Below are 11,523 nucleotides of genomic sequence, written 5' to 3'. Positions count from 1 at the left end.
AAATTTACGGAACATCTTGTTTCAATAAATTTTGAGCTGAATTTAAGCGTCTAAATCTAAAAGCGTGACATATGAATATTATCATACAAACTATCATTAAACAAAAATATAAAAGAAATTCATGCACTTGTGATTCAAACAGCTTCAATTCGGTTATGACCACAATAACTGCATTACCAATTGCAACGGTTAGAAGCCAAAACGACTGTACCACGGACTTCATACTCTTCGGAGCTTGTTCATAGGCAAAAGTCAATCCTGTTACATAGAACATTACTTCGCTCATGCCTGGCAATTGAAGGAAAAATTAAAATAAATGATTTAAAAACAATTACATTTTTCAGAAAAATTTGTTTAAAAAATATTCCGATATTTTTTTCGAATGAAATATTGTTTGAAGTACATTTAAAAAAAATTGTAAAAAATAATGTTTAAAAAATTGAAAAAATAAAACATAGTCAACTCTATTTAAAATGATATTTGTCCAAAACAAAAATTTCGAATAAAAAAAGCATTAATTACCTAAAATAATATATTGTGGTATTTGCCATAGAATGGACAATGAATTCGGTGCACATGATTCAATTCTGAATTCAACGATGGCTGATATCAAAATTGCCATCGCGACTGATAAACCACCGGCTGTGATTTTTTGTAACGATGTTTTGAAATTGATTTTATACAAAAGTGGATAGAAACAGTAGTCGAACAATGGAATACAAATGATCAACAGTATGGGATTAAGAAAGAGCATTTGATCCGGTAAAATGTGATAAAATCCAAGATCACCGTTCATTTTCATTGCTTGAACGATCCAACGTGAGTACTGCTGTTCAGCTATTAAATAGAAAATAATTTAGAAAAAGTTCCAATTTTTGTTTAAAAAATCCCATATATTACCTAATGCCCAGTACATCGACAATGGCAGAAATAACAGCAAAATATTCAGCAAGCATTTTGTGTCATCCACCAATTGTTGTCCATATTTCTCAATCGAATAATCTAAAAAGTGCACTGAACCATGTACTTTTCCATTGCGTCGCTTGTTTGTAATTGCATTCTGCAATCAATTCAAATATGTATGATTTTACGGAAAATAAATAATAAATTTCATGAAAACTCACCACAGTACATTTGATGACTTGAACCAGCATATTTCCAGACGGCGGATTCATCGTGTATGAAGATTTTCCAGCCACAAATAAAACTAGAGCAATTTTTTGGAGAGAGTAACATTAAGACATATATAACATTTTATGATAAATTCATACGTCATACCGACAGCAATTGTGGTTAGAATAACCGGTACGCCGAACGCAAGTGAATAACATTCATTGTCACCGAAGCAATGCGTCTCCGATCGAATGATTGGTGTCATCGTCGTTGTGGCAAGAGCACCGATATTAACACAAAAATATAATAGTGAGTAGGTCTTTTCCATTTGTGCGGCTTGTTCCGGTAACTTAAATTGATCACCGGCAAATGCGGCTACATTTGGCTTTATTCCACCATAGCCTGTAGCCATCAAGGCTAAGCCAAGATATAGTAGTAGTTTGGTTGGTATGTCTTCGTGTGGAATGGCCGATATGGCAATGCAAACGTTGCCCATCAAATTGATTATTGACAAATACAATGTTGCCTTGAATTTTCCCAACCAAGAGTCAGACAGAATGGCACCAAACACACACATGATGTATACCTATTGGAAGTAAAATATACCATTGGTGTCTTCTATGGTTTCTCATAAAAATTTGGAAAATGGAAAAATCTCTCTAGTTCTATCATGAATGGTTAACATTCTTCACCAATAAACAACAGTCACTCATTTCTTTAGAAAGTGAAAGTAATGGTGTCAAACTAACCGAACAAGCGTTCTTGGCAAAAAAAATATACGTCGCAAATAGATTTTTCAATCATAAAACCAATGTTAACATACCACCATTGTGAAGATATGATATTGTACGGTAACAAAATCTTCGTCCATATCTAACTTCCTTGTCATGTAAAGAACCAAAATTGCTACAAACAAAGTGGAATATCATAAATAATTATAGATAACTTGATGTGTGGAAAAATACTTGTTTGTTTAATGAACTCACTCTTAACGCCAAGATAATTGAACCGGTTTCCGAATTCATTCAATATGATGCTTAACACTCGTCTCGGATATGGTAATTCTGGTTGTTGTTTTTTGCCCGTATCCATCAATAGCATCGAATCTACATCGTGTTGAATTCCACCATCGTCGTCCAAGTTTTTGGCATACGGCATTTTGAACACCTCATCGGTATTCACGGCAATATAACGACGTTCTGAAATTTTTTTGGCATCAACATTTTTTGGTCTGACATTTTTTTGCTTCACTACTATTCTATTCCATTGTGCAAAAATAATAACAATTTGCGACTATTCAACAACGACTGTACTGCTGAACAACGACTGAAGTGAATGTGAATTGAACTATACACGGCTAAATTGATTGTTTACACAGTGCGCGTTTGCATTGACGTCTGTCAAACTGTCTGAATTTAAATAAATGACCACTTGCCGTCCGTTAGTCATAGTACATAAAACATACCAAAATATTGTAAATAGTCGATGTTATTATTTTTTCACATTTTAAAAAATTCCGTTCATTTGATAAATGAAGTTAAAATAAAATCATGTTTGAAAAATGACGGTTGCTATGTCAAATGAAGGGTCTTTTTTTCGCTCAAAAATATCCGTAGAACAACTTCAGAGAATTCTTACCATTCATCACTTCTGACTGTTTTGATTCCATTTCGAACTGTTCAACTGTTTCCACTAATCACTTCAAATCGCATCGACTGTCACATTGACGGTGCAGAGAAACTAAAAATTAATCTAATTTTATTACATATTTGAGTATCGTTGATTAATAGGAAGTGCCACTTCAATAGTTTACCATTTACAATCGATAAGATAAATTTGTATGGTTGCAATGACTTTGTAGAATGTACTTTAAACTAAATCAATAAAAGTTCGTCAGAGGTAGCTCTTTAGTTCACTGATTTTGCCTAGCGAATGATCGAAGATCACATATACTAATTGTAAAAATCCCCAAAAAATCAAAATATTTTGGTGAATGTCTTCCAAAAAAAAATCCGAGAAATAGGTCGTGATTCATCCGAATCACTCAAAAATTGAAAACAAACTGAAACAACAACATGTTTTTGTTTTTTGACAGCATAAGAAATGTTTATGTGTAAAATCGACACGTGTGCTCATGTTTCAGTGTGTATGTGGTATTTCGGAATGTTTACACTTTCTAGTTTCTTCTTGACCTTTCGCAGATAAATATTCATGAATTATTACGAACAGCGTTAGAAAAAAAAAATCATAACAGACATTCACACTTCGATTTTATGGCAGAAGCAAATTTTTTGTCTCAATAGGACAATGAAAATAGTGCACGGTTTGCATTTAGATACAATGTTGTGATAAGAGAATATAGTCACGATTTGGTTTATCTAGAGATAAGACACACAGATGTTACTATCTTATTTCACATATAAAGAGTCTTACGGGAGTAAGACGAACTTTTCCGCACGGTGGTAGTTGCGTATTTTATTAAGAAAGTTCAAAATAATATTTGTTCGATTTTTCAAGCCTTTCAAGTGGCGTAAAGTTCGAGACCAAAAAATATGTTTCAACTTTAGCAACGAAATATTCTTTAATTTAATAGCAGAAGTACTCGAGAAAAGATTTTTCACACTTTCATAATGAACTCATTTGTATGACATTTAAAAGTATTCTATTTTCTAACAAAAAGCTATAAAAATATGTCTGACGGTAATTTTGCCATAAAAATTATTTTTGAAACACTTTTCATAACTAAAGTCATAAAAAATTTGGATTTTTGTATGGGAGCCATGTCTGTATGCTACCTTAATGGCGTGAAACGTTGCATAGGTTATTTTTTTCACAGAAAATTTTGTATGGGAGGTACCACTAATTTTGATTGAAATCTCTTCAAACTTTCAGAATGTTATTTTTTTGTGTAAAAAATAGTCTGTGCAAAGTTTCACGTCCTTAATGACATACAGGCATGGCTTCCATACAAAAATTCAATTTTTTTGTGATTTTTTCAAGGAAACTGTATCAAAAGTTGATTGTATCTCAAAACTAACCTCGGATTCGGTTTTCTCGTGCCAAAAAACCCCCCAATACATATTTTTGAGTGTTTAAGTCTTTTGGACGAAAATTGGACTCTTTTTCATAGGTATCACTCCACTCTGAAAAAAATGTTGTGGGGTTATGTTCGACTTTACGTGTTGACATTTATTTACACTACAAAAATATAATACTTCAAAAAAATTTTGTGGTGAATTCTAGTACTAGAAATATTCATGAATTATAAAAACAGCATACATTTTTTTTGTAGTATAAGAATCACCACAAAAATTTTTTGAATTATTATATTCTTGTAGTGTTAATAAATGTCAACACATAAAGTTGAACATAGCCCCACAACAGTTTTTTCAGAGCAGGCATGAAATTTTTTCCATCAACCAAAGTCGCTCAAAATCTAATGATTTCTATTCCTCGGGACCCCCAATCATCCCATGAAGTCAGATTTTAAATAACTTTTCTGGGGGGTGAGATAATCGATGGACAAATTTTGCGTACGGCGGACAACGTACGACGTACGACGTGGAAGCGACCAACAACAACCATGCTCAAGACGGCCTGATTCGGGTTCTCTGACCTCAGAAACGTCAAGAAAACATGTTTTTGAGGTTTCGTAAATGTTGACCCATTGCAATACTATCCCCTTACACACTAAGTGTGTGCGGAAAAGTAATATGGTTTACTGTGAACCGTTTACATACACGAACGGAAAGCTAACATCATAATAACGTTCGATGGAATTGTTTACGTATTACACACACAGCCTACGTTACATATGTGATTTGGATATTAGAATACGCTTCAAAAGTGAAAAACAATTCTCTCATTGAACTTGACCTTTTGTTTGTAATGAAATCACTATTCAAATTATTATGTCTTTCATTAGCCGTGTAAATGAAGCGACTCAAGTTTGAATTAATCAAACGGATTTGATGATATTTGCATAAATGTTTGATTTGATGTAAAACATGATTTACCGATGGGACAGAGTATTATTATTGAAAGAAATCGCGCATTACAAATTATTAGAACCTATTTGGAACAAAACCAATTTTATGGAACCACTTTTTCCCATTTCAAAGTCACTAGAATTTGTTTCGGAACACATACAATACACAAATATTATTGGTCGAATATTTGTATAGCACACACATATAAGTAAAACATATATTTTCAACTCTTTAGGAAACCATTACAATGGAGGCTTCAATTCGTCTCCACCGGTTGACTGAAAAGGAAATTCTACGCGCAATGGAAGAATAATTGCATGAAAATGAAATTGCACCGTTTGAAACTGAAGAAGATTTACGACACGAACAATACGCATTTCAGCGTAAAAAGTTGCTACTTGAACTATCTGAATCATTGGTTTACTTAATTGCTTACTCGCAGATCTACTCGTCGCAGAACATCAGTCAGTTTTGAATCAGGTTCGCCAACATTTGAATGTTCTAGAAGTTGTTGAAGAACCATCCTCGAAGCTTCACTCAGTCGAAAAACCAAAATTTGTAGTAGTAAATGTAACAAAAACGTTTGCGGTGAGCATTCAAACTTGGCTGTTTTGTGTAAACAATGTGGAAAAAAACTGCTTCTTCAGATTCGAATTAATTTTTCTACATTTCTTTCAATATATTTTATTTGTATTTCTATTTATTCAACTTGCTTTTCGTTTTCATCGAATGAAAACCAAAAAAAATTAAAAATGCATGTTGGTTTTTTGCATTTTGGAACTATTTTCATACATTTTGTATGGAGGGCCTGAGAGGCCCATACTGTATTGATGTCTTCTTAATATTTACTGTCTGTAGGAGGGTTAAACACACAGAATTGCCACTGATTGATCTGACATCAAAGGATACAATGAATTCGTAACAATCAAAGGTAGTGATGATTCGCCAAATCAACGGAATGAAACCAAATCAGTTGGCGATAAACAACAGAATGGATCGACATCAAACGGAAAATCCAAAACACAGAAATGAAGCACAGAAATTAAGAGAGGAAATGTTACAATTCATTGTATTCTAATTCAAATGTATTGTATTTGTGTGGAACATAGAAGAATTCTATTCAAAGAAAGTAATTATGTCGAAAAGGACGAGCCCTTTCCGTTAGTTTTTCCTAATATATTTTCACAGTGAATTCCACATTTTGTGCCATCGTTTTATTTCTGTTAGTGTTATTGAAATATCCCTTCAGAGTTTCAAGAATTTCAAAATGGTTAGAACAAAAACTGAACTCCTTACAACTGTCAACAAGGGCGAAAGACAGATGAACGCAAAACAGCGACATACACGGAGAAAAACATTCCATAAATCGCTGCGCTATAATGTTCAACCCGTAATTATACCAAGTTGTTGTTGACACTTTGAAGTTTCACATTCAGTGGAACGTGAAGTTAACATATTGTCCAATTTTTGTTCCAACTGATTCATTTAGTTTATTGAGTTATCAAATATATATCCATTACGCGACTACTTCATTGTTTATCTGATTTTTATCTCACGAAAAAATCAAATCAATACATGTCGAATGTGTTTTGTGCGGCAATGGCCTCAATGGAATGGATTATCCGCCCATATGAAATCATGAGCTAAACTCAATGTTGATTCAGTTGATTGTTGCTAGTCTGGGAAGAGAGACGTTCAAATAAAAAAAAAATGTAATTTCGCTGCTACTGTACTAACCTTGAAACAATGCCATATTACAGAGTATTTTGTACTTTTTGTTCTGTTCGACTCGGCGCTATTATTGTTGGAATTATTTCATTCGTAAGACAAGCCAGGATTTCAAAAAAGACACAAAATATTGCCCAATTTTCCATTTTCAGATTGAAATAGCGATTTATACAATAATCATAAGTACAAAGGGATCCGATTTTTTCATCACAATCGCCAAATGTGCAGAGGATTACATCAGAGACAATGGTCTGGACGCAGGTTACTTGTCGTATCCCAGATATTTGGAAACAAGTTAGTGCTTTTTTCCCTTAATTTCATAAAATTTTCAACACATTCATGGTATTTTCAATCAATTCTTCTAGACAAGGACACGTTGTTCACCGTGTTTATCAGCTTTCACGGCGTCCATTTGGTTACGTGTGTAGTGGACATAATCGGAGCATTTCTAGTGAGTTCCATCCAATTTGATTGAAATTATTATTTTAAAATAATTGCCTTCGACTGATATTTTCAGCTAAATCAATGGTTGCTATTGCCATACATACTTCTGGAAATGACTCGACTATTCGTTGCGTCGGCAACCTTTTGCATATTTATGATTGTCATAAAAAAAGCAATTAATCTGGGCTACTTGATCACTTACTGGGTTTCGGGAACATTTGTAATACGTAAGTTCGTCTTTTGGCATTTTCTCCGTGAAAACTTAAAATTCATTAGCCACCCAAAAATCAAATCATGAATCGGTGCTAATCAAATGCTCTTCTTCAATTCAGTGCTTTTAGGCTATTTGTGGGCCTGTGTTTTAAGCTTATTTCAAGTGATTTTCATCGTGAAATCAGAAAAATACCGATCGGTATACGGTGATGATCCGTTGCACCCACTACAGGCGGCGAATGCGATCAAATCAATGAAAAACACCAAAGTGGAACGGGTAAAAATTTTTCCATCACCAAATTTCAAAGACACCGAGAAATTGAAGTCATTGACTAAATCAAACAATTGTGACCATCCATTTGCCATAAGCCGGTCACAACGCATACGAAATGAATACATGGAAATGCGACGCAATTATCTGAACGAAACCAGCCTTGGACATGGATAAAATGATGTCAATTTACTGGTGTTATTAAAGCGACTGGTGCTTTGTCGATGACTTTTTTCCAATTCGAGTTACGTGTTTTGGGTTTTGCTTTCACCATACACAGCTTAATGTTGTGGGTTTTTTTCAGTGCAATTAAAAAAAAACACAAATATTGAAAGCTTGCTCCTTGAACAGTGGTCGGAGTTATGAATATACTCGACACGGTGATAGTTGAACGTACGAAATACGCAGTGAGAAAAATTACTTGGATTTTTCTGATAAAAGTGAATGAATAGAATCGAATTTATACAGCAATGAAAAAAAAAATCATTTTTATTTCTGTAACACGATTTTTTCAATCATCTGATTCAATTTTTCAAAAATAATTTTACAAAAATGCGAACCTTTCTCTGAAAAAATTGTTCGTACCAAAAAAAGGATTTCTTACAGTGTATACATTGAATATGACTTGAATGCACCAAAGGACTCGATTTTGGGGCAAATTGTTCGCATTGAAAATGTTGATAAATTTATTTGATTGAATAAAATTGGGTTTTTGCATAACATTTTTGCATTTTTTTTAATTTGATTAAATAATTCATTTGTCCTAGATTTTTCCTTTAAATAATTGATTAAATTTTAGACAAATAGGAATGAGTGTACTTAGTCTGTACTTACCCTCCCAACAAAGTATCGTTTGACAAAAGTATTAGACAAATGTGTCAAACTTCTCTTCAAGCGACAGCTCAAACAAATAAATATAAACAACGTAAAGCGGTGTTAGCATAGTCTCGTACAAATCACATACTAATCCATAAAAATATTGAGTTTCGTTTGAAAAAAAAGCAAGATGTTGGCCGCAACGAATGCAAATGGAATCCCGGACAAGGCCTGGCAACCAAATTTTGTCATTTTAGAAACATCGTGAGTGAAATCATTACAAATTTCTGTTAACATAACCAAACTTTGACCAAAAACAATTCGTGTCATTTGTTTTGAAGGCAAAAACTGAAAACAAGACGAATGATTTGAATGGAAATTTAATTAATAATCGTCCCTTTTCTACAGTCAAGGAGAAATAACCATCGAATTGTATTGGAAGCACGCCCCGAATACTTGCCGTAATTTCGCTGAATTGGTACGAAGAGGCTACTACAACAACACAGTCTTCCATCGAATTATTCGAGATTTCATGATTCAAGGCGGTGACCCGAGTAAGTTACACAGATTTTTCTTCAGATCATATTCAATATCACTATTTATGAAATTGTATACTTTTAGCCGGAACGGGTCGTGGTGGTGCGTCAATTTACGGTCATACATTTGCCGATGAAATTCATCCAGATCTCAAGCACACCGGTGCCGGTATACTTTCAATGGCCAATTCCGGACCCGATACGAATGGCTCACAATTTTTCATCACACTGGCACCGACACAATGGCTCGATGGAAAACACTCAATTTTCGGACGCATCCACAGTGGAATGCAAATTGTGAAGCGCATCGGCATGGTGGAAACTGATAAAAATGATCGTCCCGTTGAAACAGTTAAAATTAATAAAGGAAAAGTCGAGAAATTTTAAACTGTCGACTGGTTTTTTTTTATGTAATTTTGACTTGAAATTTGATTAAATTGTGCATTTGATACAAAAATTGTTTTTTTCTTCTTGGTCTTTGTATTTAGAGGTTGTTCGTAAATGAGACAATTAATCGAGGCCACAGAAATAAAAATTTAAAATGAAAAAAGTGACAGCAAGACTTTGTGGAACTTTGTTTCTTCATACTTTAAATAATCCTTCCAAGAAAATTGGACTTAGTTTTATAAATAACAGTTCAAAGTACCAATTTATGATACCTTTGTATTCATCTACTGCAGTAGATATTCACATGTGAATTATACGCAAAGAGTCATAAGGAATGACAGAAGAACTACTTCTCTCTTTACATAAACGTACCACTTTAAAATCCGCCCACATCTTGTTTAATGATAACTCATTAGCCTTCCATCTTACAAATTGTAAGCAGTTTTTAGCAGTCTTGTGACCATCATTGAGAAATTCTTTTCAGTTTCAGTTGTTACAGTGAGCGAAGTAGCCTCGATTTAAAAAGGAAAATTATTAAAAATAGAAAAATTCTATTCCACTTGAATCTTCTCATTACATTTGTAATAATTATAACATTTCTTCTTGTTGTATAAAGTGGACAGATTTGATCATAAAAATTTTCATTTTCACTAGACTTCTATAAATCTTAAAAGGTAAGCGTATTTCAAAAGAATTAATTTATTCCGGACCTTGTCGTTAGATGTTCTATTCCAATTTGTCCGTTCATAAAAAAATAATCATTTCTTTATTTCTTATCTTCTTTATCAGATTGCTTTCAACTAAAATCGTTTAATAATCGTGTGTTGCTAAATAAAACTTATCAAAGCGCCTTTTAGTATGTCAACCGTTAACAAATACGTGAGTAAAGTTTACTCAAAAATTGGCGAAGAACTGTATTTGACCGATGAATTGGCCGATGTTCGCTTTGTTTTTAAGATGGCCGATGGTCAATATGAACGCATCCCGGCACATAAACTACTACTGAAAAGCGCCAGCGATGTATTCCGCACAATGTTCAATGAAACATGGAAAGAAAAGGAGTTAGTTGACATAAAAACGTTGCCAAAGTCATGTATCTTGGTGATAAATACAATGTGGCTGGCTGCTTGGACATATACGAACAATTTTTGATCAATTCACTGAGCGACGACAACCTTTTCCAGAATCATGAGCTCAGCATTTTTTTCAATCAAAACAAATTGAAGAAATATTGCGAAACTGTAATCGCTTTCGATACAAAGAACGTGTTGGCATCGGGAAATTTTATGGAGTGCGACCGTAAGGTGCTTAGTCACATTTTAAACATAGACACATTGTCATGTTCTGAAGGCGAATTGTTCGAGGCATGTATGGGATGAACAAAAAATGCAGCAAATGCAGACAATTTAACGCGGAAAGCTGTTAAACGACAACTTGGCAATTTGTTTTACGAAATTCGCTTTAAATCTATGAGTCCACTGCAGTTTGCTAATATCACTTCATTGTATGGCAGTTTATTCCAGAGTTTTGCGCAGCGCTGCTGCCATCCAGAGCATATTAAAATATCTTGCTGAGAATGCGTCGTCCGTCGCATGCGAAGGTACGTAGCAGTTTATACATCACAGCGAACAACAATACATGCATTGTTCTCTATTCAATCGTTTGAATGTTTTGAGTCACATAATCGTGAAGAGAACAATGCATTCATTCTTGTTCGCTGTGATGTATAAACTGCTACGTACGTTCGCATGCGACGGACGACGCATTCTCAGCAAGATATTTTAATATGCTGTGGATGACAGCAGCGCTGAGCAATACTCTGGTTTATTCTCATCGGACGAATACAGAGAAATAGTTCAATCGACTGCGAGGCCAGACTTTGTACCAAACGTATTCAGCAAAAAACTCAGAACTCCGTTTGAAAATCTTCAGTGGAATGAAGGGGAAGAGATTAAATGTAATCGTTTATTGTCATTAGGATATGCAAATAATCCATATTATATCAAAGGTATTGAAAATACCATAT

At 34.0% G+C, this 11,523-nt stretch overlaps 3 protein-coding genes across 3 annotated transcripts; 2 read left to right on the top strand and 1 right to left on the bottom strand.

Moving 5' to 3' along the window:
* Positions 1-4: 4 nt before the first annotated feature.
* LOC116348635 (peptide transporter family 1-like) lies at positions 5-3,144 on the bottom strand. The gene is made up of 9 exons (XM_031779689.1): positions 2,927-3,144; positions 2,752-2,865; positions 2,100-2,312; positions 1,937-2,019; positions 1,279-1,699; positions 1,125-1,207; positions 901-1,060; positions 523-837; positions 5-288 (listed from the first exon to the last, which is right to left on the bottom strand). Exons 2-9 carry the CDS (start codon positions 2,780-2,782, stop codon positions 5-7), a joined length of 1,590 nt encoding a protein of 529 aa, XP_031635549.1. The 5' UTR covers positions 2,783-2,865; positions 2,927-3,144.
* A 3,645-nt stretch (positions 3,145-6,789) lies between these two features.
* Positions 6,790-8,254, top strand: LOC116348645. The gene is made up of 5 exons (XM_031779704.1): positions 6,790-6,923; positions 6,983-7,124; positions 7,196-7,281; positions 7,348-7,501; positions 7,607-8,254. Exons 1-5 carry the CDS (start codon positions 6,849-6,851, stop codon positions 7,933-7,935), a joined length of 786 nt encoding a protein of 261 aa, XP_031635564.1. The 5' UTR covers positions 6,790-6,848; the 3' UTR covers positions 7,936-8,254.
* Positions 8,255-8,652: 398 nt separating this feature from the next.
* On the top strand, positions 8,653-9,561 carry LOC116348646 (peptidyl-prolyl cis-trans isomerase-like 1). The gene is made up of 3 exons (XM_031779705.1): positions 8,653-8,838; positions 8,983-9,128; positions 9,196-9,561. Exons 1-3 carry the CDS (start codon positions 8,765-8,767, stop codon positions 9,495-9,497), a joined length of 522 nt encoding a protein of 173 aa, XP_031635565.1. The 5' UTR covers positions 8,653-8,764; the 3' UTR covers positions 9,498-9,561.
* Positions 9,562-11,523: the final 1,962 nt, after the last annotated feature.

The sequence above is a fragment of the Contarinia nasturtii genome, unplaced genomic scaffold, assembly GCF_009176525.2.
Source record: "Contarinia nasturtii isolate CC-2019 unplaced genomic scaffold, AAFC_CNas_1.1 Cnas_scaffold_2611, whole genome shotgun sequence".
Classification (NCBI taxonomy): Eukaryota; Metazoa; Arthropoda; class Insecta; order Diptera; family Cecidomyiidae; genus Contarinia; species Contarinia nasturtii.
The sequence above is the reverse complement of the archived record's forward strand: the minus strand, read 5'-3'. Positions and strand labels throughout refer to the sequence as shown.

Bases quoted from the DNA above. Each gene is read 5' to 3' on its own strand.
- LOC116348645 (XM_031779704.1), top strand. From the start codon at position 6,849: ATGCCATATTACAGAGTATTTTGTACTTTTTGTTCTGTTCGACTCGGC. The intron at 6,924-6,982 runs GTAAGACAAGCC...TTCCATTTTCAG, and splicing joins TTGTTGGAATTATTTCATTC to ATTGAAATAGCGATTTATAC. The intron at 7,125-7,195 runs GTTAGTGCTTTT...CAATTCTTCTAG, and splicing joins TCCCAGATATTTGGAAACAA to ACAAGGACACGTTGTTCACC.
- LOC116348635 (XM_031779689.1), bottom strand. From the start codon at position 2,782: ATGGAATCAAAACAGTCAGAAGTGATGAATG. The intron at 1,208-1,278 runs GTATGACGTATG...AAATTGCTCTAG, and splicing joins TCTAACCACAATTGCTGTCG to TTTTATTTGTGGCTGGAAAA. The intron at 1,061-1,124 runs GTGAGTTTTCAT...AATTGATTGCAG, and splicing joins AAGTCATCAAATGTACTGTG to AATGCAATTACAAACAAGCG.
- LOC116348646 (XM_031779705.1), top strand. From the start codon at position 8,765: ATGTTGGCCGCAACGAATGCAAATGGAATCCCGGACAAGGCCTGGCAA. The intron at 8,839-8,982 runs GTGAGTGAAATC...CCTTTTCTACAG, and splicing joins TTTGTCATTTTAGAAACATC to TCAAGGAGAAATAACCATCG. The intron at 9,129-9,195 runs GTAAGTTACACA...GTATACTTTTAG, and splicing joins GATTCAAGGCGGTGACCCGA to CCGGAACGGGTCGTGGTGGT.